A 27164-nucleotide genomic window follows, 5' to 3' on the forward strand; every position below is an offset into this window, starting at 1 on the left:
ACAGAATTTCTAAACCAACGTCTGAGACAAACTCAGCAAATTTAGATCCAAAATTTTCATTAGTTATTTTGTTCTAAAGCTTTAACAAGCATAATGTGTTCAGCCTCGGTAATAAACCCTAGAACTGGCTCCTAGTCCAGCCTGCAGCCAGAGAACTATACTGTATAGCAGTGAACTTCCAAAGTCATGAGAGAAACAACTTCCTCAGTAGAAATCAATGAACCTAGAAAATAATATTTTATTAAGTTCTGGCAGTACACAGATCCATGTCCCCATGTTTCAGACTCCACTAGTTTTCTAGCTGTATTTTTTGAAAAATGAACTACCAAAGAACAAATTCACCTTTGCCCAATGTTTTGTAGCACAACCTGCTATACAAGTAACTCACATAACAAGAATGCAAACAAAACATTTTTTCTGAAAGAAATATATCTATGAAGATCATATGTTAAATTCCATGCTCCGTATCTTGGTGTGGAGCAGAAGATACAGTTCTGGGGAGAAAAGAAATCCCACAACAAAATGTCATTTCTAGGCTTCTCTCTGGAATTTGAACTTTCATTTAGAGTGATTATCATCAGAATTTAGAAATGTTTATCCTCTGAAGAATTAAAACCGAAAAAAGCAATTCTGCATGATAAAAAACATTTGCACAATTTTTCAATAGCGTGCCAGTTATATCGAACACTGTGACAGCCCTTGGGACTTACTGAGCCTTGAATGTTTTACTGGAGTGATTGAGAGTATTTCTGGAGTGTTAATACAACTAATACACAACTAATACCCAAACATAAGACTGATGATTTTAAATTCTATGACTTCAAATAACAAAAACATTAACCTACAGACAAGAGCAACTGCCTATACCTTATTCTTAAGGGGCATTATTTTGGTCCATAATTGTTTATTAAATAAAAGGAACCCTTTCCTCCTGTTTTCTGCATTCCTTTCTATCTCCAAAGGATTCTATTAACAACATATTCTGATGCATAGTTTTAAAATCCATTTAGGGACAAAGTTCCAAGAACACTTGTTAGTACAAGAAACTATATACATTCCTTAGAAGGTAAAAGATCTTTTTCAGGTGTGACTTTTTAGCTGTCAAGGATGTTCTACTACTCAGGCATTTAAGACAAGCTAGAAATTTACCTGTTGTAGTGCTTGAGAGTAAACAGAAGAGCTGGAAGGAAAAGGTGAAGGGAAAAGGACACAAAACAAAACACATTTGTCTTAAAAGCATTAAAGATGTTTACCTTTGAAGGCATGAATATCCTTAGTGACAAACTAAGACAAACTACCAGAGTGCTTAGAATTAAAATTAAGTGCCCTCTTCTAACTTTTCTATACTTCTACTACTTCAAACATACTGGCAGCACCTTAACACCTCAAAACATTCTTTTCTTTTAGATTTCAAGGGAAAGCACATTGCCTCTCTTATCAGGAATGCACAGCATGTGCAATACAGCTACATCTGCTTGTAATTCCAGTAGTGCTCAACTGCCAGTCATGAAAACTTCAGCTTGTCACTCATTTTGGTTTGAAACATTCAGTACAACTAAAACCTAATTAAGGTGGGTAATAATATCTCTTTACGGTTATTTCAACTGTTCCTTATTTTCTTTCTCAGATAGCCTCCCTCGATATTTTGTTGCATTTTTCCTTCCATAAATGAACAAGAACATCTGAGAATCTTTACTTTTTTTTCTTTTACTTTTTCTATATCCCACCTTCATAGATACCCATTTTATATTATGCCTTTTCACATCTCACTTCTCAGCCATGATACCTCCTTTGGTAAAGTTCTCTATAAAGGATCAGCACAATCCAATTTTCATGTCCCTGAACTGAGCTGTATCACACTTCCTTAGTTAATTCCTGGTGAGTTTTCATATCTCACTGCCTTATGTCTTCATCCTTCAGGTTCCTACCGTTCCTACCTGCAATTCTGTAATGGCCAAGTTTATGAGACTATACAGTGTCATGTTCAACCACATGTTACTGCTACGGCTTTTCAGGTTGCTCCCCTTCTTTCTTACTCATTCCTGCTCTAATGCTATAAAATTATCCTTTCCTGTCATTTATACGATTTTTTTACAGAGTCATCTGAAAAAAATTAAATTTTTTTTTAAGCTGAAAAGAATGTGTCAGTACATCTTGGGGCAGAGGCAGAACTGAAGTTTTACACAGGTATGCAGCTTTTGAAACACACTGAGCTACATACAGTTGGATTAAAACCTGGTTCACATCAGGGCAATTGTAAACTGCATCCTCAGCTTACTATGTGTTGGCTCTTTCTCTGGAGCATTTCTGAAGCACAAAAACTAGATTCTATTGAGAGAAACAAAACCTAAGTTCCACTCCAAAGCACATCTACATGGACTTCATCTACCTGGACCTCTCCCAAGACCTTTGATATGGTCGCTCCACAATGTTCTTGCTGCTGAATGGGAAACATATATATCTCATGGATAAAGAATTAGCTGGATGGTTGCACCCCAAGAATTACAGTCCATGGCTCAATGTGCAAGTGGGAACCAGTAACAAGTGGTGTCCTCAAAGGGTCTGTACTGGGACTGATATTTAGGTTTTTTTCAACAACACAGAGAGTGAGATTAAGCAGACTCTCAGCAGGTTTGCTGGGAACACCAAGCTGGGTGGTGCAATTGATAAGCCAGCGGGGACAGTATGCCATCCAGAGAGATCTTGACAGTCTGGATGAACGAGCCCATGGAAAACTCAGAGCTCAATGAAGCAAAGTGCAAGATCAGCCAGGGCAATCTTCAATATCAATACAAACTGGGGGCTTGAATTAATTGAGGGCAGCCCTGTGGAGAAGGACTGTGGGGGACCAGTAGATGGAAAATTGGACATGAGCCAGCAACCTGCGCTTACAGACCAAAAAGTCACTTGTATCCTGGTCTGTGGTGATTCTGTCCCTCTGCTCTGCTGAGAGCCCACCTGCAAAACACTGCATCTAGCTCTGAGATCCCCTGTACAAGGCAGAAATGGGCCTGTTAAAGTAAGCACAGAAGAGGGTTACAAGAAGTGACAGAAGGTTTCAATCCCTCTCCTGTGGAAAAAAAAGCAAAGAGCTGGGAGTTGCTCTGTCTGAAGAAGAGAAGGCTGGGGAGACCATATTGCAGTCTTTCAACAGATAAAGCAGGGTTACAGAAAAAGATGCAGTGAGATTTGTTAACAAGACCTGTAGTAACAGGACAAGAGGCAGTACCTCTAAATTGAAAGAGGGTAGGTTTATATTGGTCATGAGACAGAATTGACAGAATTCTTTTACAATAAAGGCGGCAAGACACAGGAACAGGTTATCCAGAGATGCTATGAATGCCCCATCCGTGAGTGTTCCAGGTCAGGTTGGATGGGGCTTTGAGCAATCTCATCCAGTGAAAGATGTTCCTGCGACAGCAGGGTGGTTGGATGAGCTGATCTTTAAATGTCCTTTCCAATCCAAACCATACCATCATAGGCACTCCAATGCCTACTGGGGACATCAGACTCTAATGTGTAGGACAGAAGTGTCTCTGTTATGCACCTACTGCTTCATATAGAGAAGAGGTACCTACTCAAGGAGAATAGATTAACACTGATCCAGAAGAAATCTTCTAAACCACATATATAATCACAGAATCATTCAGGTTGGAGAAGATGCCTAGCATGATCAAATCCAACCATTAACCCAGCACTCCCACTAAACCATGTCCCTGAGTGCCACATCTACACCCCTTTTAAGTATCTCCAGGGTTGGAGATCACTTTCTTGGGCAGCCTCTTCCAACACTTAATAATCCTTTTAGTGAAGACATGTTTCCTAATTTATTATGCCACTGAGCATATTTTATTCTAGTCACAGATAAGGTGGTGATGGGCATGAAGGGAATCAAGATCTTTCATACATATTAAGCTAAAAGACTAAGCAGTGCCACTGCCAAAAATACTTAAATCAAAAATTCTATAATCAATTCATTTCATGACTTATTTGCAGCCTTTAAGGAAAAATTCAAAATTGCAACTTACCAGGATTATGATGAGTCACAGATTCTCCATTTTGAAATACATCTCCAGCCACGTTCATTCTACCAGGATTGAAAGGTCCTACACCAGTCTTGGTCTGTGAAGTCAAAGATGGGGTGTATGTTTGCAAATTAACACCAAAATTATCTGACAGCAGTCCGTTAGATACATCTCCCAAGCTGGCATTGTGCAGTGATGTTACATGTGTAATCATTAGGTTCATGTCACGCCCGTCACCATCATTTTCTAAATGACCAACACTGACAGATCTCATAGCACCTGTTTCTAATGTAGTAACATTAGCAATCTGAATTTCTGAGTCTGGTTCTGTGGTTATACCACTATTACCTATCCCTGAATTTACCTTACTTCTTGAAAAACTGGAAGGTGGGAATTCCATTTCGTTGGTTCTATTTTTACACTCTGGAAGTCTTCGTTCATTAAAACTGGAAGCATTCTTCTCTTGTCCTTGATTTGTTTCAACGTCTTCTTCATCATCAATAATAATAGTTTCACTTATACTCCCCTTTCGAGAATTTAAGTCTTTTGGAGAAGGAAGCATTTTGCAATCATTTCCTTTAAGTTCTTCATTTTTAGATGATGTAAATGCAGTGTTCCTTTGGTCTGCTACCAGCGACGTAGAATTTTGTGGAGGTTGTATAGGTTCGATAAAAACTACATCATCATCATCTTCTATAGGCGAGTTTTGGAATTTATTAGGTCTAGAAACTAAAGAATTTGGTGGCCCTCCAAATGTATTTCCTACATTTGCAAGACCTGCTGCCATGGTGGTATTCCCTAGCAGACTAGGAGTATTTTCAGACAAGTCTAATCCTCCCAGAGGACTCGTGTCCATTCCAGATCTGCTGTTTGAAGAAAAACATAAAGCAAGAAAAGAACACATCCAACTTCAGAGTAAGATACTACTTTCCAGTAACAGTTCTTAAAAATAACTACTGAATTAATAGTTCCAGATTTTATTTTCTTCCTGAGATAATATGAAGGAAAATTAAGTTTTTCTATGCTCCTTTTTGAATGTCTTAACATCCATTTACTTTCTAATCCTATACTAGCAAAAAATATGCAATCGCTACACTGTAAAAGTGTATTGATAAAACAATACTGTAAAAGTATTGTTTTATCAATACTTTTACACACAGGAAACAGAATTTTCAGTGCTACTTATTAAATGATCCCAATCTCTCAGTCCCTTTCCCACCCCATATATGCAAGCAATTATCTTCTAGCACTGCATTTGCTAGACTGCAAAGCAAGGTCAAGAGTTAGGCACACAGAAAGAAAAAGTGAATTCCTATTAAATTTTGGCCCTATTAGGAACGTTAACAACTTTGAAATTCAACTGATTTTCCCCCAACCCCACACTGCCAAAGCTCCTTAGGTAGCCACAAGATGATTGGAACAAAGAAGTAAGGAAGAGATATATAGGAAACCCTTGAATGTGACAAAAATAGACACATTACTGAGCAGCAGAAAGTGGACAGCAACCTCTCATTTGTAGCTACTACAGACTGGCAGCTCATTTGAAGTCCCGACTTGTTACGTCATGCTCCTGCAACTTTCAGTGACTTAGTCTTATTTCTCTTAAGAGCAAGCAGTGTTTATTCAGGCTACTTCCCAACAGCTACTTTGCTTGGGGAGCTCTCTTTGCTTTTAGTAATTGTTCCGTTTGGGGAATCTGTTCTTCATAAATGTCAATTCAACCATGAATTAAAAAAATATTAAAGTCAACCTGGATATAATCAAAGCTAAAAGACCTAAGATGGCTCTAAAAGACATCTGTACTAAAGATCAGTAACTTAAACCGATCTTGATATAATACTACAAGAAAAATACAGATATAATTATAATTTCGGTATGTCTTGGAGTAAACACTGATCTGTGACATCACTGAGTTTGTGTGGAAGGTCAGAAGCAGCTATCTGTGGTTTTTTATAAAACCTTTATTACAGGAAGGTAAATACAAGAAGTAGAAATATCCTGCTCATCTATACTTACCCATCCAGAAATCCACTGCAATCTGTTTACCTTAATAAGTTGCTCCAAGCACTTTATTTTCTTTCCTGTGGGGAAACTGCTTTTGTACCAACTTGCTGCCTTTCACAAAAGTACTGTGGTCTGAAACAGGGTTAAAACAAACATTAGCTACCCAAAACTATTTCCTCATCTCAAGCATCATCTGCCAACTATGTTCCTTACACCAACTTTCTTCTAAATTTACAGTTTAAGTTCAAACCTGACTTTAGCACTATGATCCTCCACTAAGAGAGAATGTGAGTCTATTCAATCCCTGCTGTGAACAAAGCAGCAACAGTACTCTCTGAGATCTTCTGCTCTGTCACATGACACATCCAGAAGGCTTTATAGAGGGGACAAATATGCCATGTTTGGTAAGAGACAGACATACAAAACTGAAATTGAGTAATTAAAATTAAGAGGTATATCTGTAATAGAATACTAAGGAAATAAATTATTCAAGCAAACTAAGCAACTGAGAAAAAAATCTTAGCAGCTACACTTCCTTCATTTTCATTGTGTCAACCGCCTTGCTGCCTGTAGCAGAATACACTAAGCTAAAATTAAAATATAAAAGGAGAATTACAGGACATAAAAATCAGGCCTACAATGCAATATAAACTCTACACTGCTAATATTTTTCAACTTGTATATATGCACTGCAGTGATACTTAGCACAGATTCAGGCATCCATAACCTGTATTAACACATGTGATCACTCACAAGAGACTGAAAATGTTCAAAGTTCAAGCATCTATTTATTCTTCAGGTTTTATAACAGTCATTAGGTTTTCCAGACTTGGCAGCATTTTTAAAAGAGAGAGCATCAACTTGTGTAGTTATCTACTGTTTGAGGACAGCCCTTAAAACCCGCAACAGTAAAAATGCCCAGAGGAATAAAGCTCAAATACTCTTCCACACATTTGCACTATTCAAGCCCTGCTGACCATTAACTGAGCAGGAGCAGGGAGAGCAGGACAAGGACCAAACAGTAAAGCTGTGAACCAAATTAAGCCTAGAGGAGAGGCAGGCGACCACCTTTTAATTCCTTCCTATGTTAGCCTCACAGACAAATGCCATTATGTAATAGCATTTGAACCACAATAAAGGGAACACTAAATTGGAATGAAAGAAGGTTTCTCACCAAAAAAATTGTATTATCAATGTAGTTGGCACGTACCTCCCTAGAAATCAGTCAGCTACACTGACGGTTAATTTAATCCAATATTCTCTTTCACTTTTACTTTTTCCTCTAGGGCTTAATAACTTAAGATTTTTCTGCATCTCAGATTTTGCTAAAAAGAATTAATTTAATTTTAAAACTTTCACAGGTTTATTCTGTATATTTTCTTTTTCTACAGGGCAAAAGCATCACAAGCACATAAAGCTTTTAATAAAGTTTCAAATATAGTCGAACAGATGTGAGCAGGGAAAAAATGAGACTATGCCAAGACTACACCCCAGGCCTGACTCAAAACCTTTGTGATTCCTATTTTCATAAATCCTTAGTAGAAAGACAGACTTGGGCTGTATTACAGTACATGCACATAACATGTAGCAAAGCTAAGACTCAAAACACTTATCTTTTTGCCTAAATCGATTTACTTTCTCCACCAAGCTCTTAGGTTTTAATGAGTTGTACTGCTAAGAATTAAAAAAAATAAAAATTTGTGTTTAACTACTAGTGCAAAGTCATAAGCAAAATCTGCATATATTTCCCTGCAAATAGCTCCTCTCAACAACAAAGTTACCCATATAATGTGCAAAATTAGATAGCTTGTTTTCTAAAAGTAGGAACAGCAAGGAGAAACATAAAAACCACATAGGCAATGTCACACTCAGTACTTCTAAATGAAAAACTACCTCAAAAAAGTGACTTAGCAAAAAAAAAATGTTTAGAATGGAAAACGGGGAAAAAACTCACACCTCAAAACAGGCAACAGCAAAAGATGCTTTGCAACAGAAATACAATTATTAGAAACCCATGACATTCATTAGACTGATCACTGGACAAATTGCTGAGATTTGGAGGGAAAACACTAAACTGAAACAGAAAGAACCCCAAGCAACCAACAAAACAAACCCCCAACTCAATGACAACAAAACCAAATAATTATTAAAAAGTGCAATGAACAAACACCTCAAACAAAAAATCCCAACCAACCAACAACAAGAAGACAACCTACAAAATAGTGAGACCTAGTTTGCAGAAAATGCCTGTTCAATACTGCTGAAGAACAAGCTCAAGGCTTTGTGGCAGTACATAGACACCAAAATCACATCTGGACAGAAAAAGCAGCACTACCAATATTCAACAGCCCTTCCTGAACCAGGCCTTGTGTGTCCCTCTTAATTTAAGCTACATCACTCACCTCTTAAAAGTCCTCACGCTGAAATCAATTATGATCCCATTGCTTTGTTCAAGGCTTAATTTCTGGAAGAAATAAGAGACAAAATGTAGGCACTTCTTTAGAATGATGACAACTACTACAGCTCTTAAGACAGTTAAGTAATACTTATAGGGTCAACTTCACAGATGAATGATAAAAGAGTTAAAGTTACCATGAATTGCAGAAACCCAGGTGAGGTGTACCAGTACCTAAAAAAAAAAAATCAACTCTGCTTTAACAAAAGCAGAAACTGGAATTTAAATGCCTTTACCAAATGCCATTAACAACACGTGGAATTAAGGTGACAGAAGATCAAAGTCACAGTTATGTACACTTGGAGCAAAAACACAAAAATCAAAATGAATCACTGAAATCTGGCTAAAACTGCAGTTCCACCAAAGAGGGCATTGGAAACAGACATCCAAAGCAGGACCAGCACGTACAGATGCTTCCCTATCAATGCTATAAGCCTAAAAACAAAAAAGAACACTTGAAAGACTACTTTGGTTATAATGCATGACTGAGACATCTTCAGATGTGAACAGATAAACAAAATTTAGGAGACAGTATCCTAAGACTGGAACAAAAAGAAAGAGAATTATTTGCCTCAGCAAAAGAATACTACTTTCTGCTAGGAAAGCACAGTATCATAACTAAATTATTTACCTCAAGAGGTACTGGGCTACTTTTAAATTCCACATCCCAAGCAGAAGAAACAGCCCATTAATGGTATGCTACCAATCACTTCCACTCAACAGTGACACCTAGGTGAGATAATGAGCATGAGACTGCAAACTACTCTCATTCCCATTATCTCACTATGGTGAGATAATTACTCACCATAACTACTTAACCACTGTTTTAAATACTTTTAACTGCTGTTGTGCAAACTAGGGCAGGGGGGAAGTAAAATCAGCCCTCCACTGATTGATGGGAAAAATTTTTACAACGCAGTCCACTTCAACCACCTAGAGAACTCGCTGAAGAAAAAGCAAACCTTAGTCTAACTCTGGGCCACACAACATAGTTCAAGGTGTAATTATCCAGACAGCACTCCAGAAAAGCATATTTAAATTCCCAGGGGAATAAAAAAATACAAATACAAAAAACCTCATTACTTCAACATCTGGCTTCAGAAAGAACAACTTCGGTGGGAGGAGAAGAAATGGAGCAGCTAAAACAAAAAGTTTGAAAGCATGAAGGCCATTTTAAAAACTCACTGTATTATGCATACAACCAGCCCAAAAAGACTCCAAAAACCCAACAGAGACTACTATGAGGAAGTCTCTGACCTACAAAAGTGCTGGAATTGTACTGGGGGGGATGTTTTATATACATTTCATACACCTTTTGGTTAGAAACAGGCTACTGACCTATGTCAGTTTTGTCTAAAATCCCAAATCTTGTCAATTTTACCATCCGTAAAATTTTCCTGAAGTAACAGAGTATCCATGAAGCCTGAACCAGAAAACACAGAATTCTTTGCACTGATGTTCAGTAAGGAAAAGATCAGGGAAGATCACATCCAAGCTCTCTTTCTACGGGTCAGGTCAGAGGAAAAATGTTGCATCAAAGCGCTAACACAAGAGAATTTTAGAACAAATCACTAGGGCCATGTGGAAGGCACTTAAGATTTCTAAAGGCAGTCAGCAATTTATTTCAGTATCTGCAACCAATTACTTAAGCAGAAGGCAAGAACAATTACTCAGACTACAGTCCTATCTCTATCACTAAATAAATTGATAGAAACTACAGCTGAATAAATACACAAAAAAAAAAGTAGGGGAGGAGAGTAATACAAATTTTGCAATGAAAAGGCAATGTCTCACAGGACTACTGCCAAAGTCTATTGAAGGGTTCATATACTTTTTGACCAACCCTGATTAAACTGGTATATCCCACTAAAGTCTTCCAAAAGGCATTCAAACACTGTACTTTGTGAAGGCTGCTGTGGAAATAATCTATATTAAAGATTTTGAGAAGATGTTCTCTGGGGGATTTGTAATTATTTAAAGAGAAAAATATCATGTGTTGTTCATTGTTACCACAAAGACAAGTTACCACAGGGGCTCCAAAATAAAATGACACAGATAAACATATGTAAGTCAGCCAAGAGATAGTGACTCCCAAAATGAGTGCTTCCAAATCATATAAATTTATTCACAGCAGCTGAAAACACAAACTGATTGTAAAGCACTGTGGCAGGAAAAATCAGTACTGATAAATGCAAGGTAATGAACAGGGGGAAAGAATACACATAATTTGAGATCCCAGTTGCAACCTTCTCACTCTTTCAAATCAAAGCTACTCAATCATCAACAACCAAAGAGGTGAAAAAAAAAGAATCAAATAAAACAAAGCACATTTGTTACTACAAAACAAACATACTTCACCAGCGTCTTGCTTATCATGAGATGTTCAGATCACTCACTTTTCAGAGAAAGGGATAAACAGATGAGTTACATGAACAATTTATACTCATGGAAAATAACTTCTCTTTGAAACGAAAACAACTCAAGGAAGATCCTAAATCTGAAAGAATAAAAAAAATACAGATGATAAGAGCTGCCCAGTGTTTTGCAAGAACAAAAAGGTGCCAAATTAAATCATTAAGAAGCTTTAATAATCTATTGTGCATGAAAATATTTTGCTAATTGGGAGTCGCTGCTGTAGAAGGCTACAGAGGTTAGAAATGCAACGAGTTCCAACAGGGATTGGGCAAACATGAAATAAATGCACTGATGACTTAAAACACAGTGGTTCAAAGGAAACTACTGAATTCTTGGCCAGCCAGCTGAAAACCAGAATACACCTGAAGAAAAATCAGCCTTTAACTGAAAAGCTTCTATTCCTATACATCCCTGTTGCAAACAAGTTACCCAATTGTCTATTTGCCTAGTACAGCAATTACCTTAACACAGGAGAATAATAATCATCTTCTTACATACAAAAGTATCACTAGCCTCATAGAAACTCTACCCATTTAGCCACAAAATCTAAATTTCAGCCCACGGCTCTGAAGCCGACTTCAGAGGGACGGGTTCAAGATTTTGGTATAAGGTTAGAGCCTTACTGAACATGTCCTGATATTCTGCGAGGCTATCCAGTTCTAACGGTCACTTCCTGACCCTGACACTCATTTGATCATAATATCAATTAATTCCTTAACTCTGCTAGTGATTCTCCTTATTACAGAGAATCCCTTATCACTTGACTTTCCTTATGTCTGATGATCACAAGCTCAGTACAGACTATCTACAAAGCAGCTATCAAGAAGCTCTCTAGCCTAATGTCTTGCTACAGGCTCAGGAACACTCATTCCCTACACAGCCAGATGCAACCCATGTACCACAGCTTTCTTGGGGTATGAACCATCAACCCATTGGCTGGCTGAATGTATGCCACAGTTCACCCCAAAAACAAAGTAAACCACTCCAATTAAAATCACCTAGAAGTAGCACTTTTTCACTGCAATTGAAGCAAACTAGTAACCCAACTATATCCACACATAAGAAGTGAAAAGTGCTAGAAAAACACAAGTAGCCCAACATTTTTGAAGGGTTGTAATTTAAGCCAGCTTTAAGCTAAATCTGAATGCTACTACTACAGTCTCAATTTGGTGATGTATGTGAATGATATATACTGTGTATGGAGAGACTCCTACCTATGTGAATACAACTCCAAGTTAGATATAAAGCAGTTGCAGGGCCCTTCTGAGTCACCAGATACAAAACTCTTACCACAGGCAACCACATAAGTTGTTTCAGTTTGTGGCTTTTTTTCCTCCTTATATCCTTCTTCAGGGGTATTAAGCCATCAGCTTTTTATGTTCAGATATGCCTTGGATACATGGTAGCTCTGATTTGCTGTTAACTTTTACACCTCTAACAAAAGTTTTAACACTTCTGAAGGTCTGCCTAGTTACCAGGGCCACAGCCTCACTGCTATGCTATCATGTGGCACAGCTGTTTCTAAAACCACAGAAAAGAGTTTCCTGCTGGAATCCTTTCCAGCCAGATCAGTTCCCCCAAACGAAAATTCCTATGCAAGAACACTACAGCTGTGCCTGAACATATCAAGGTTGGTGCCACAGCTTTGAACTTCAGGACAGAGATCATTTCAGCAGACAGGACAGTCATGACAAGCTGATGGCCACAGACAGAAATGCTCTACCCTGACAGCAACTACTACATAAAGCAATCCAACATGCACGTGCCCACTGTCAACACAGCAAGCAGTGACAGGCTGAATATTAAAACTGGTCAGGCTGAATTTTACATGTATATCCACTGGCCAGACCGAGTTGTGTATCTGAAGCAAGCAAGGCTTTCAGCAAGTCTCAGTCATTACATTAATGCCACAATGACTCAACTATGTCATCTGCCAGTTTCACACATAAATCATGGTAATGAGTTCAACAGGAATACTTGCATATTTTGAGCTAACCTCAAGTGCAAGTATTCACAACACCAAAGTAAAACAAGGCCCTTAAATTACTACTATATAAGCTCATGAAAGTGTCAGAATAACATTTAACACAAACCCATCAATGTATTTATATTGCTGGTGTTTCACAACATAGGTAAAAGCTTTCAGAACAGGATACTACGTTTAGGTTCACAAATCTAATTTACCTGTTCATCTGAGTACCATCATTACAAAAGCCTGGTATATCTCATTACTTCAGTTTTGAGACACTACTTCAGAAATTATTTTCCAGTAGGTTTGGAGCTGCTTCAAATTTAATTGTTTTCTCTGATTTTTCGTATGAATTGAAGAAATTAGCTTACTAAAAGTCATGATGTAAGATCCAAAATGTGTTTGTCACGCAGATTTTAGAGAATTCAACAAAAAAGCAAGACCTAAAAGACCTGTAATCCAGCAGAGACAGTAACTAAGAACAGTGAAAGGGCAAGATCTACTCAGTGAAATATTTTGAAGCAAGTCAGTAAATTTTAGTTTTGTTCACAAGACTAACTACTTACACACAGCTAAAGCTTACCAAAAGCATGCAAACTGTGATATCTTCTGAGCATCTTAACTGCAGCCACCACTGTCGAATGTGAACGCTGACATCTGTTTTCCAAGTGATGCTTCCAGGAATATTTGAATAATTTCGTTTAACACAGCTTCTTCCTTGAGTCTTCCTACTCAATGAATGCTAAGAAATGCTTCCTTGCATGCACACACAGAATAAAAATACAGAGTCAACCTCAAACTTAATTCTATGAAGGGGTATCCAAAACAAGCACCAGTAATTCTCAAGACTATTCATCAAAGAATGAGCAGCACTTGGCATAGGTATTCATGGCAAATTAAAATCATACAGTTGACCAACAGTGTTTTAGGGCAGTCACACTGACATGTGCCTCCTCATCTGCACACTTTCTATGTATTTCACAGCTGTTTAATCTTGGAAACACACTGATCAGCAAGAGCACAGCACCATTTCTAGCCTTAAAAATCATTATGTGCAATGTGGTAGACAGTAAATTTTATCTACTACTCACACAGCAAGATGCTGCTTAAGGATGTCCTTTATTATAAATGGAATAGAAAGGTAAAACAAGACAGAAAAACAAAGGACCCGCAATAAATGCTTCTATCCAAACGTGTGTCTATTTCCAGAAAATAGGCCACACTAGACCACAGCAACAGACTTGAAAGATGGCTAAGCGGAAAGGGAATACAGAAACAACAGAGAAGCACTATGCCAGAGATATGAACACAGGAAAAGGACATGTAAAATCCTGAAAAATAAAGTGGCATTAATACAGCATGAAAAGAGTCAAGTTGTCATTTAATAGATCTTAACTTTAAAAAATGTAACACTTAATAGGAAAAACAAATACTGAATGACTAGACCAGGAACAGTAAATTTATTTAGATGTCAGGCCTGGGCAATAGAACACAGGCCATTGGTGTCAGTGGGTTACAGCACCCAATTCAAAAACATGCTTTACTCTTGCTCCACATGGAGCAATGAAGATTAACTGAGAATTCAAACACATGAAGTCCCTAGCTTTTGCTAGCATTAAAAAAAAAAACAAACAAAAACTGGTATACACAAATAGCACACAATCTTTCAAATCTGTCAAGTTACAAAAAATTGGATGTACAGCCAATCATATATAAACCAACCAAATGAGAACAAACAACTAGAGACCGGAAAGAACAGAAATCTCAAGAGCAAGAATTGTCCAATGTTTGTTTATCTTAGCTATGCTACTGTTGCTACTTCCGGCTATTACCTGCCACTCTACCAAAAGACATCTCAGAGAAGAGCTTGGCTTCGTCTTCTATTTTCCCACTAATTAGTTGAAAACAGCAGTAACCTGTCCCTTCAGCCTTCTCTTTAGACTGAACACACCCCTCTTTCTCAGCTTTTCCTTTGTTAAGTGCTCTATCACCCTGGTCGTACACTGGGCTTACTCCAGAATATCCGTATCTTCATTAGGACAGAGTCTAACCAAAACCAGACTAAACACTGTAGATGGGTTCTCCCAGTCTAAGACAGTGCAGAACAATCACTTTCTTTAAACTGCTGGCTACCACCTTGCTTATTTCAGTCCAGTATGCTGTTTACATTCATCCTGCTAGGGTGCACTATTCATGTTTAACTTGCTGTTCACCAGGACTAGCCAAAGCTGTCTTCTATCCTATTAGTGCCCAGATTGTACTATTTCCAAGTGTTCTGGAAATGAAGACACTTTTAAACTAACAATACAGACTTTTAACACTATTCTTCATTAGTGCTTCTTCTTAATTGGTTGGGAATTTTTAAGTTTTATTTTAAACTAGCATTCAGTCTACACTCATATATGTGTAACACATGAATAAGTAGCTCTGTATGGGTAACTAGTATCCACCATGCCTAATGGCACACCACTTCTCAGTGTCTTACTGCACAAATCTTTTTGACTAATGCTTCCTAAATACTTTATTTTTGCATATGCTTAGAAAGAGGAAAAACTGTCATGTCAAAATCTGTAAATGAACAAGTCTGCCGACAGACCATTTTCTTTGCCTTATAGCATAATTAACATCAGCTAATAGCCTCAAACAGATTTTTCACGCCTGAGAAATAATCAAGTATTGGCTAACAATCTAGTATTTTGGGCCTAGTATGGACAAGCTTCTTCAACACAATTTACTTGCAGTGACTGATGTTCAATGCATCAAGTAATTCAGAACAAAGAAAACTGAATTTAAAAGAGTAAGTTAATATGCTGTATGTAGGAGGGAAACCCATGTAGACTTAGACCAAGTAAACAGACAATGAAGCTACAGTGTAACAAAGGAAAGAAAAACTTACCACCACAAACAAAATGAGATAGAAAACGAAGTGGGAGAAAATCAAACAAAAGAAACAGCCACAAAATAGCTCAAGTTCCATATGAAGTAAGATTGATGGGAAACGGAATCCAAGGCAAGAACAGATCTGGCCAGCAAGGCAAGTATGATAGGTTTTCACAGCTGCACTGGCTGGCTGGCTGCAAGTTACATTATGCAATCAAGACTCCAGGTTATCCAACTGTTTTAAAGTGTAAAAGGTAGTCTTAATTTTAAGTAAGATGCATACAGTATTTGTTAAGGCCACGGTTCCACAACTACAAACCACATCCAGTCCTGGACAGGACTACTGTGGTTTTGAATTCCTATTCCTTTCCCCTTTCTCCCTAGCTGTTTAAGGATTCTAACAGCCAGCCCATCATGGGAGCTAAGATGGTAGAAATTGGAAACACAAAAAAAAATCAGAGCAAATACTCTACACCTACTTAGCTCTTCATCCGCAAATTTCATTGTGATGATTCATGGACCTGCATTGACTCCCAAAATTAAAAAGATAAAACAATCAAAAAAGCCAGAAAAGCCTGATGTTGGTACAAACAGGAAAGGACAATGACAAACCTCAGTTAGTTTGGTCATTTAAATGGTCATACAACCAAGGATATATACATTCAATTTAAACCCATGAAAAATATACAAAGCACTATTTTCTTAAGCCAGTATTTCATCTTTTGAGTCCATATATGCAACTGGAACTATAGTCTGAGCCTTGAAAAAAACCCCAAAAACTTAACTTTCCTATCAGGGAGCTTTTCAAATCCTCTATGAACTTTTGCCTAAGAAGAAGAAAGTGATGCCTCAATAAGCTATTCCACCTTCTAGTTCCTGTACCTGTACACACTGCTCCCTGTTTGATTTTGTACTGCTTAGGCAATAACTGACACTCAGAAATCCAGCCTTTAACACTGGAGATAGAAAGGGAGATGAAGGAAGCACACCCAATTATCTACCATGTTATTGGGTGCACAATCTTTCCTAGAGCAGGATTAAGTCACACTGTAATCTACTCTCTTTTATTGAGGAACAGACCTTCTTAAGTAGTTCTTGGGTATGTTCTCCGAACATTTCTTGTCTATCTTCTTGTGTTATGGTTCTTTTAAATTACTAAAAAAAGTATTTTTTAGTAATTTAAATTTAGTTGAATTTAGTTCAGATGAGTACTATACTATACCCAATATTAGTCAGACCATCTCAGTATTTCTATTTGTTAATTCTTTGGATAGAAGTATACATAACAATGGTCAAACACAGCGACGATGGCAAATATCCAACTTTCAACTTTTGCTTCTGGTAAAAAACAGATCACCTTTGTTGTGCTCTCCATTTTCCTTCATTTCTAAATTGTGATTTCTTTTTTTATTACATAGATTACAAAGGACTTCTTACCTGGCCCCTCTAGATACTACTTGGCTTCCTTAACGAGGCATCACCTACCAGAACAAAGTATCATTTCCTGAATTAATTTTTTTTTTCCAAAAAACATAACCACCCTTACAAGAAAAACTACTACTAATAATTATCACAATAAACAAAATCCTAAATATGCACATGCGCAAACACTAGTTATAAACTCAAAAGATGTCTGGTAAATTCTTAATAAGAATTCTTAAACATTTATAGATTGGTGTATTAACAATCAATTGTTGCTCAAACAAAACAACGACATTATCTCAGGTATAACAGAACACTAGCTCTTCTCCCCTATTCCATACACACACACAAAAAATAAAAAAAAAGACACCAATACCACACCCATAGATCACAACTGTTATCACAGACTCCCAGGAGCCAAAGCTGTAGACCACATCATGCTAGCCACTGTGCAAACACAGAGTAAAACTGTTCAAAGAGCAAACAATCTAAACATAAGGGACAACAGATGGAGAGAGACAAAAATGAGAATACAAGGAAACAGCACCACCATAAACAATGGTTACAATTAGTTCTTGTTCTAAGGATGGTGTGTTTGAGTCCCAGGGTGACAGGAAAGGTGGTGGTTGGGGTTTGTTTTCAGTAGGCTTTATTTCCTAAAGTCAGGTTCTTCTGCATTAACAGGTTGCAACTGGCTTGCTTGTAAGGGTGCACACGCAGAACTTCTCCAAGCATGAGGAGCATCACAGGAGAATGAATGAAATTGTTTAACTGCCCATGACGTCACTTCCTAAACAGCTCTTACAACCTCATTAACAACAAAAACCAGTTAGTACTCTTCACAGTTAAATCCCAACATTAGATTAAAGGTAAGTAAAACCTGCTGGTTTTACCACCATAAAATGCAAAAGGCAAAAAGACTGGACAGTCAAAAGAGAAGTCCAGGACACCACTCTGGTAGGATTCTGAGTCCCTGTCAACAGAGCAGGATCATTTTTCTCATATCTGTTAAGAAAAATTGTTATCACATGATACAGAGGTCAAAGGCATGATCTTGTACTCATGTGTTTTTTTAACACAACTAAATAACAAACACCTAATTCCTGATTAACATTTAAGATACCACTCAATATGTGGGAGAAACCTACAGTCTTTGTTAGAAGAATGTGTGCTATGCCTAAAACCAGGGCTAGAACCAAAGATCTCATGACACTGCTGTCTACAAGCAACAGCACAGAGAGTTTTCCTTTGCAATAGCAGCCTCAGCTGAAGGTCAGACATCCACAAAGAGAAGTCAAAAGCACACGCAGAGATTTAGCTAGTTTAGAGGGCAGCAAGTCTGGAAGAGAGAGAGACTTGAAGGTCATCCATACAGGCATGACAGCTGAGTTTATGAATGAGATGAACAAAATGACTTTTAGAGAAATCTGATGTAGTACTAGGAGTAAATACCAAGCTGGAAAGATCTTACACAGATCTAAGGAAAAGGAACTCCAAAAAGAAGTAAGGTTTCTACCAAGGCTACTTTCAAGGAGAGAGGAAAACAAAAAGCAAAAGAAAAAAATAGCACAGTTGCATTATGAGTTAACTCAAACGAATGAATTTTTTTAACATTCAGTATGGTTGCATTGCACAGAAGAGCCTAAAGAAAGGTAATATGCCAGCACACTTTCAACAAAAGCCTGCAGGAGGAAAACAAAGATGCCCATGTTTCTTGGACTGACTGTGAGCTGTAAGAAGCCCTCAACTAGTAAAACTTGGCATAACCCTTACAATCCTATGTGCATGATTTTCTATCTTCTTCCATACCATCTTTCACAGGAAAATATTAGAGGAAACTAAGTGTCGAAACGAACACAAACACAACACAAGCTCTTCTATAATGCCACTCATCTGTCCTAATGGTCTGGCCCAGCAGAAGCTACATCAGTAGCTCTGGTTCAAATATGTAAGTAGCTATTGTCCCCATCAGTGTCCAAGTGGCAGCACGTGCCCAAGAATACATGGCTACTGTACAAACTTTTCCATGGGGGAAAGGTGGAACTGAGATGACATCCTGCTTAGCATGTATTGGGGGTAAAGCTGATGAACAGGAACTATGCCTGAACAGGCTTCTGTACAGCACTAGGGACACAAATGTCGCTATTACAGCCTTTGGAAGCTACGGTGATGCTAAATGAAGGAGTCTGACAGTCTTGTAAGGGTTAAAGAAGGTGTACAATAAAGTTCATAAACCTTTTAAATAAAGAAGTAACATATTACACCTTATATTTTTTAGAGACCCAAACACATAGTTTTGCACAACAGCAAACACCATTAAGTAGTCTCATCTCAGACAAACTTAAAAAACCCAAACAAACCCAACTCATATCCTCTTGTGTTACTGACACGCTGTATGGCTGGCTAGAGCACTGACAATGCCCGAGTGTTTCAAACCAGTATAGCAGCTACTCTGCTAAGATCAATGACCACTTGCTTCTGCACCTCACCTGTGTCATGAGTCCCTGCTATCCCTACAAGATTATTCTCTAAATAGCTGATGGTGAGAAAGGAGCAGAGAAACATGTTCTGGTAAAGCTAATCCCAAAAAATATAGGAAACATGGACAAAAAATAAGCATTTAAGCATGACAACAAACTTACGAAATACAAATGCCCTCTGAATCAAAAGAAATTTGAAAAAATATGCTGGTGGCAACCTTGTCACTAGAACACAAAAGTTAACAATCTCTGTAGATTTTACTTATGGTGGACTAATAAAATCCATATTATAATCATTGATTGAAATAATTTTCTTCTGATAGCAAACCAGAGCAAGGAAACAACTTTCATCATTGACATGTCCAGTCCAAGAGAAGGGATGAGAAACCGTCAGTGGACCCTGTCCATAAAGGACAGTCACTGATCTCAGCTACTACAACTGTTGATGTTCTCATACATACATACATATAATCAAACTCTTTGGGTGTGTCTTACTGAACTCTAGTGGCGTTGAGTTCCACAAAATACATATAAAATTCCTAACTTCTGGAAGTTCATGGAAGAGTTTTCAACTGTAAAAATCATTTAAGTATAAATAAGTAGCATTGAAATCATAGAGTCATTTAGGTTGGAAAACACAATTAAGATCAAGTCCAACCATTAAACTGGCATCACCATGTTCACCACTGAATGACGTCCCTACGTTTCACACACATCTAATTACTTTCAGAGATGGCAACTCCACCACTTTCTTGGGCAGCATATTTCTATGCTTGACAACCCTTCCAGTGGAAAAAAAATTCCCAAATGACCAATCTAAACCTCCCCTGGTGCAGCTTGAGGCCATCTTATCCTGTCACTTATAATCAGGGAGAAGAGGCTGACCCCACCTGGCTGCACCCTCCTCTCAGGCAGTTGCAGAGAGTGACGAGTTCCCCCCTGAGCCTCCTTTTCTCCAGGCTGAACACCCCCAGCTCCCTCAGCTGCTCCTCACAGCACTTGTGCTCCAGACCCTTCCCCAGCTCCGTTGCCCTTCTCTGGACACGCTCCAGCCCCTCAATGTCTCTCTGCACTGAGGGGCCCAGAACTGAGCACAGGATTGGAGCTGTGGCCTCAGCAGTGCTGGGTACAGGGGGACGGTCACTGCCCTGCTCCTGCTGGCCACAGCCTGGCTGATCCAGGCCAGGATGCCATCGGCCTTCTGGGCCACCTGGGCACACACAGGATTGTATTCTATGGAGCCAACCACAGCAGCAATCAATGCTGCTTAACCATCTGAGTAGGGGGTAAGGGATGGAGATTCACATAACAGCAAAGATGCAAAGCTTGACTGTGCATTAGAAACCACAGAAACACCTGAGAAAAACCACACATGAATCAGAACTTCTCTCCCAAAACAGGTGGCAGGATGAATAGTCCCAATAAAGTGCATTTACACCAATACACACAGCACGGGGAACTAACAGGAGGGGCTGGGATAATTCACCGCGCAGCTGGAAAACTGATATAAAATCAATATAGTGAAAGTCCTAACTGAAGAAGCCATAACATGCAACTGCATTCCAGAAGTCTCAAACTTCTTCCTTCTACCAAAAATTTCTCTTAGAAGTACAAAGTGCTATCTGACAAACTTGCAAATCTTGGTACAAAATGAAGAATGTAAATAGTAGCATCTAAATTGTGTAAATCATTCATACATTAAGTTGGTATGTACTGCCAGCCATAAAAGCCAGCAGCACATAGGGCAAGCTATAAATATGGAATACAAGCTAAGCTTCATCTGAACTTTAATGTGTAAGCAAGCAACCCACTTAGCCATAAGTGCATTCAACTACTAAGATTAAACCACTGAAACAAAGCTAAGAAGAAGTTGAAAAGAAAACACTTTCAGCTCTGGAGCTGAACACAATTTCAGTGGACACAAAACTCCACTGCAACACAGGGGCTTTTAAGGCCCTCATGACGCAAGTATCACCTCAAACTTCTCACACTGGACACCTGAGTAATCTTTTGAACTCTTGTGAACTTTAAATTCCAATCCATTTCCACAAATTGGTTGAGTTCATTGTTAATTGTGATGGAAAAATAAACAGTTCTCCGTGAACAGTGAATTTTCCATTAGCAACAATTCTTGATACAAGTTCTTAACAGAACCCCCCATACTGCTTTTGTTGCAGGGTACGTCAATTGAGTGCAAACTCAAACAATTTCACAGAACTTCAGTAATTCTGTACTTAGTCCTCAAAACCAAAATGAAAACTTTTCAAACACCACAAGGCGATTCATGATTCTGCAGGACCAAAAAAAAAAACCAAAACCCAAACCAAACAACCCCAGCAAAAATTTGAACGACACTGTACCAGGTTTGTACCACATCCCTCTGTACATACTTGAACAAGCTCTACAAAAGACAGAGAAACTTGCTTTCATTTTCTCACTGCCACTTTGACATTCTTGCTGATGCAAATCCCTCTTAGCATGTTATTACAGGGTAAGCAACAGTAGAATGCAATCATATATTTGAAATCAGAGGATTAATAACAACAATATAAAGCCAATTTAGTAGATAATAAAGTGAATTTATTGCTCTAATTAAGAGAGACTTCTATTAAAACAGGTTACTTATTTTAACCACCAAATAACATGGCTCATGAGTTTGGTTCCCAGAGATGACCTTGCAGCACTAAGCACCACATACATTCCCTCCCAGAACAGCACGATCCTATCACATGCCATAAGAAGGCTGTACCACCATCCTCACAGCTGGAGGAGGACAATGTGCCACCTACCAGGATGCTTTTGTGCAAGACATTCACTAAGTCTTACCAAAGGCTTACTGAATCTTGGCTATATGGCTGTTCTTGGCAGTATTCTCATCTTTCATAAGCAGCCACACAAAGCTGCAATAATTTTTGTCAAACCAGCTCCAGTACACAACAGTCCCCCTCCTTCCAAAGCATCATTTGCCCTGACTGCTCCTAGAAGTAACTTTTTTTGACATGAAGGATCCTCAGAAAAAACAGAACAGCCGTTAGACTGGAATGCATAATGAATGAATCAGAAGTAAAATTAGATGGTAGCCTTGCATCCAAGATATGGTAAGAGTTTAAAAATTACTATTAAAAATTTTAAACTGCTGTAGCAAGTCAAGGGTTGGAACAGACGACTTTATTAAAGATAACATGCCATGTAAACTCTTACAAGTCTTTGATGTGGTCCGTAATTTTAGATGCCCAAAATAAATACAGATCTGATGGCCTCATCCTAAGCAGTGAGGTTTTGCAGGAAACCACTCATTCTTTGTATAGCCACCAAAAAGTGACAAAGAAAGTTGCAAGCTCTGCGAATCTGGAAAATCTACCACGTAAAGCAGCAAGGGACAGAAATAGAGAGTGGAAAAAAAAATTCAAAATACGAGTGGTGGGGAAGACCGCACCACCTGAATCCGTGCTGTACCCAAGCGAGAGACCCAGAAGGCAAGAGAGGCGCTGCCTTTTTGTTTTGTTCTCGGGCTGCACGTTCCCAGCGGAGCCGCCGCGCTGCCCGCCGGCGCCTCTGGCGGCGCAGCCCGCGCACCGCGCCCGGGCCCGCCGCGGCAGCTCCCAGCCTCTCCCGTGTGCCCGCAGCCTCACCCGCTGCCGCGCTGCGCTACTTGGCGATCTCGGAATCCCCCACGCAGCTAAAAAACAGCCCCGATATTAAGAAGGGCAGAAAGTAGAGTCAAGTTACGTCCCAGCCGTACCCACAGGGATTGGCAACAAGACTCTCCTTAGCCAACCTAACACCCAACAAAGGTCAAAATCTGCTCTCAAAATCCCACACAAACAAAACACCAAAAATGCTCGCTATTGGGAACCTTTGGGTTTCCCCAGTGTCCTCCAGCTTCCTGGGGAAGGGACAAAGCAGATGGCTCAGAAGCCCAGCCAAGGAACCCAACAAAACTACCCAAACAAATCTACGGGTGTAGAGAACCAGTCTGAAGGCACAAAGACACGATGGAGTGCGTTTCTCCATCGCAAACTGCTGGGTGATTTTAAAGCTCCCATGCCTCTTCTTGCTTCGAGATGATACGGGGGACACGTGATTCGAGCAATGGGGGGGGAGAAAATTCAAGATGGCTGAAGGTGTCTTGTCACGGATTTTCATACACGCTCCAGAACTCTAGAGGGCACCCGAAATATGCCCTCCTCCTCCCCCTCCCGAGCCGGGTAACGTGAGCAGCGGCAGCAGCCCGTCGTCTGCCTGCCGGAGTTGGTATTGCAGGAGCGATGTCTGCAGCAGCAGCGCCCACTCCGCGAGGAGGAGCCGCCTCACAGCCATTACTGGGGCTTCGCCCCAGGGCAGCAGCTACTGATCCCAGGAATTTCCCCACCCAGCCCTGGAGGGACCTCATTTCACCCCTGCCCCCGGAGAATACGGGGCGGGGGAAATGGCTGAGCCCTGCTGGAAGCAGGTCTAACCAAGGCAGAAACAGATACACAAATAGCACTCACAATGGAGCTCCCTCTCCTTGTTGGTCGCTGCCAAGGCTGCACCAAACTGGGCTGGAGCCTAAGGGAAAGACACGGGGTTAACACGGGGCAGCGCGGATCAGGCAGCGCCCCCAAGGAGCGTTTCCATCGCCTGGCCAGGGCAGGTACTGCCTGCATCACTCACCACTTCCCTTTAATCTCAATCTTTCAAATAAATAAATAAATAAACAAACAAACAAATAAATCCACTGCCTTCGCCGGGGGCGGTGGGGTACACCTCACGGCACACCCACGCAGCTTGTCCCCGCTGAAGGAAGGAGGGACAAGGAGCCCTCCCCGGGCGCCGCCACAGCGGGGGCTTTTACCGCGAGTGTGGGGGACAGGGGCAGCGGTGGCACCCACGGCGAACAGCGAGTGTTACCCACGAACTTGCCCTATCAGCCCTGAACCGGCGCCCGGAGGGGCCGCGGGGCCCTCAGCGGCACGGCCCCGGCGCCGGGCGAGCGCCCGCGCCCCCCGCCCGCTGGCGCGGCAGTTGCCCCTGGTCTCGGGTTTGCCCCCCTGCAGTCGGCCGGCAGCACTACCGCCTCCTGTCCGCCATTAGAGGGACCCAGCCGAACAATACGGGAGGGGAGCAGCGGAGCGCCGGGCTGGGGAGGGGAAAGGAGGGGAGGGAGGTACCCGCGGGGGGGACTGCGAGGGCGGTGGGTGGGGGAGGCACCGGGGCAGAACAACAGCCGAGGGCCCGGCGGGGAAGGGAGGGAGAGAGTTAAAATAGGAGGCGCTAGAGCAGACCCGGCCCTTCCCCCAAATACCCCTGCCCCCCCCTTCGGGGCTGCCCCCGGGCACCCCCCATTTTTCCCCACCGCCCCCCCCCGTGGCGCGATGGTTATGCGCGGGACTGCCCCCGGTGCCGCCCGCGCCCCTGCCGCCAGAGGTGGCGGCGCGGCAGCGACACCGCGGGGTACTTCGGCCGGGTAGCTGGGAGGCACGGCGGCTGCTCTCCCATCCCCGCCCTGGGGGCAGCTGAGCGCCGCCAGCCCCCCGCCAGCCCACCCCAGTGAGGCGCAGCGCCCGGCGCCCCCGCCTTACCCGGCTCCCCTCCGCCTGCGGGCACGAACCCCCCCGCGGGGGACGCACGCACTCTGCGCTACTCCTCCGGCGCCTCAACTCTAACTCGGTCCAGTCCCGGGCGAAGCGCAGCTGCTGGCGAAGGGGAGGAGGAACCGGGCCAAGGGAGCTCGGGGAGATCCGCCTCCCTGCCCCGGCATTGGCTTTCCCAGAGGGCGGGCTCTGGCGCTGGGCTAGCCGAGTGGGTGCGCCGCCCATCCATCAGAGCCGCCCGCAGCCGGTTGACCCCATAAACTGCCAATCTTCCTCCTGGCCATGCTTGGGGTTCTTCCCACTTTGATCCATCAGGTTTGAGGAACCCGGATCGTTGCCCACCGACCGGCTCGTTACCCGTGCCCCAGGGTTGCGCTGTCGCTCCCCGCGCCGCTCTTTGACAGCGGCTACTTGCAGAAGTTCTCAGTGCTGCCGAGGCGGCTGCGCCCCGCCGGCCGCGGGCAGGGTGCGCTGGCCGTCCCGGCCGTGCGCACGGTCCCTGCGGGCGCCACCGCTCCGACTGTGGGGCGCGGGCTCGCCTCTCCCGCTCCGTCCCCCACCGCCGAGCCATAGGGGCTGGCACTGCTTTTCCAAAGGCTCCCACTCCGCTCCTTCCTTCCCCTCACTAGGGTTTTGAACCTGGGGCCATTCCCATGGTGGACAGAGCATGGGTAATGGAAGCACTCCCAGAGGGAAAAGGGAGAGTTCACGTCTCCTAGGGAGGGCGCCTGACCCGCGTCCCCGCAGCCTGCCCCGCCGAGCAGCACCTCCTCAGCGGAGGACGCCTTGCTGCCCCCGCCCGCCGCGGGGGAGGGCGCCATATCAGCCGCCGACATGGCTCCTGGAAGAGATGGTAGTGGTGGTGGTGTTGGTGGTGGCAGTGGTGGTGGCGTCCTCCATTTTGTCGGAAGCCGCTGCGGGGAGCTTGGTACCAATTCGAACCAACGTGAGGCGCAGCGGGGCGTCCATTTGAACGGCCTCTGTCCGGCTTCCCCGCGGGAAAAAGAGCCGGGTGCCCCCGGCAGTGCCGTGGGGTGGGGACGAGTGCTCCGGCCAGGCGCCGGGAGCCAACCCTCCGCCCGCCCTTCACCAAAATGGAGGATGCGCGGTTCCCTTGCGCGGCTCCTTCCCCTGCGCTGGCCATGGCACCAGCGCCCGCTCCTTCGAGGACCGGGAGAGCGCAGCCGCCCGTCTGGCGCGCTGGTCCCGCTCTGCTCCATTCACCCATCCTCCTCTGCCCAGAAGAGGGAGAGAGAGAGCGCGATACCCGCCCTGCTCCTCTAGCCGGGATCAATCCGTGTCAACCACGCGGAGCAGCGTCCCCCGGGGAGAGAGAGAGGCTCTTGTGTGCGCAAGGCGCTGGGTTTCAGCGGCTGGCGCCATTTCCAGTCGGGAGCTGGAGCCTCCCGCAGGATCAGCCTGAGGGACAGCCTTCCTCACGGGCGGCGCAGGAGTCATTGAAGGGATGTCGCCTCTCTCTCAACAAACCTTTGATGTGTTTGGCTAATAATTTTCATGTGTGGGAGAGACGAGAAATTTTCTATCATCCATTGTCACAATAATACATCTAGTTCCTTCCCAATGGTGCCACCCAGAGACACAGGCTCCAGTCAACAACTCAACCCAAAAGCTTATCCGCCACTGTTACTCTATGTTGTTGGATGGAATTAATATGGATTTGGTTCTTTTGGGTTTTGGGGCTTTTTGTTCAAAACACACTGCTCATCAGATGAAGCTTGGATGGGCTACTTGATGTGGAGGGACAGAGTTCCCTCAGGGCTGGCAGCAGCTTGCTCATTCCTGCAAAAAAATATGTGAGCTGATGGCAAAACAGCTTTAATACAACCACTGTCAAGGAGGAAAGTGCCATGTCTGCATGCATCATCACCCATTTTGAAGGTCTTAAAGTTTCCGTATAAATTGATATATATTTGATCT

General features: G+C 42.0%; 1 protein-coding gene across 18 annotated transcripts in view; it reads right to left on the reverse strand.

Moving 5' to 3' along the window:
- The window catches only part of ZMYM2 (zinc finger MYM-type containing 2), an 87737-nt gene extending 61614 nt beyond the window's left edge, over positions 1-26123 (reverse strand). For 3 of the 18 annotated variants that reach the window (XM_030957332.1, XM_030957307.1, XM_030957190.1), the window contains exons 1-4: positions 25215-25360; positions 8432-8493; positions 6042-6161; positions 4029-4891 (exon numbers count right to left, since the gene is read on the reverse strand). In XM_030957332.1, the coding sequence (XP_030813192.1) occupies positions 4029-4881 (853 nt within the window). In that variant the 5' untranslated portion in view covers positions 4882-4891; positions 6042-6161; positions 8432-8493; positions 25215-25360. The other 15 variants (XM_030957246.1, XM_030957217.1, XM_030957235.1 and 12 more) reach the window with 15 other exon arrangements.
- Between the last annotated feature and the right edge of the window lie 1041 nt (positions 26124-27164).

Source organism: Camarhynchus parvulus, chromosome 1 (assembly GCF_901933205.1).
Source record: "Camarhynchus parvulus chromosome 1, STF_HiC, whole genome shotgun sequence".
Lineage (NCBI taxonomy): Eukaryota > Metazoa > Chordata > Aves > Passeriformes > Thraupidae > Camarhynchus > Camarhynchus parvulus.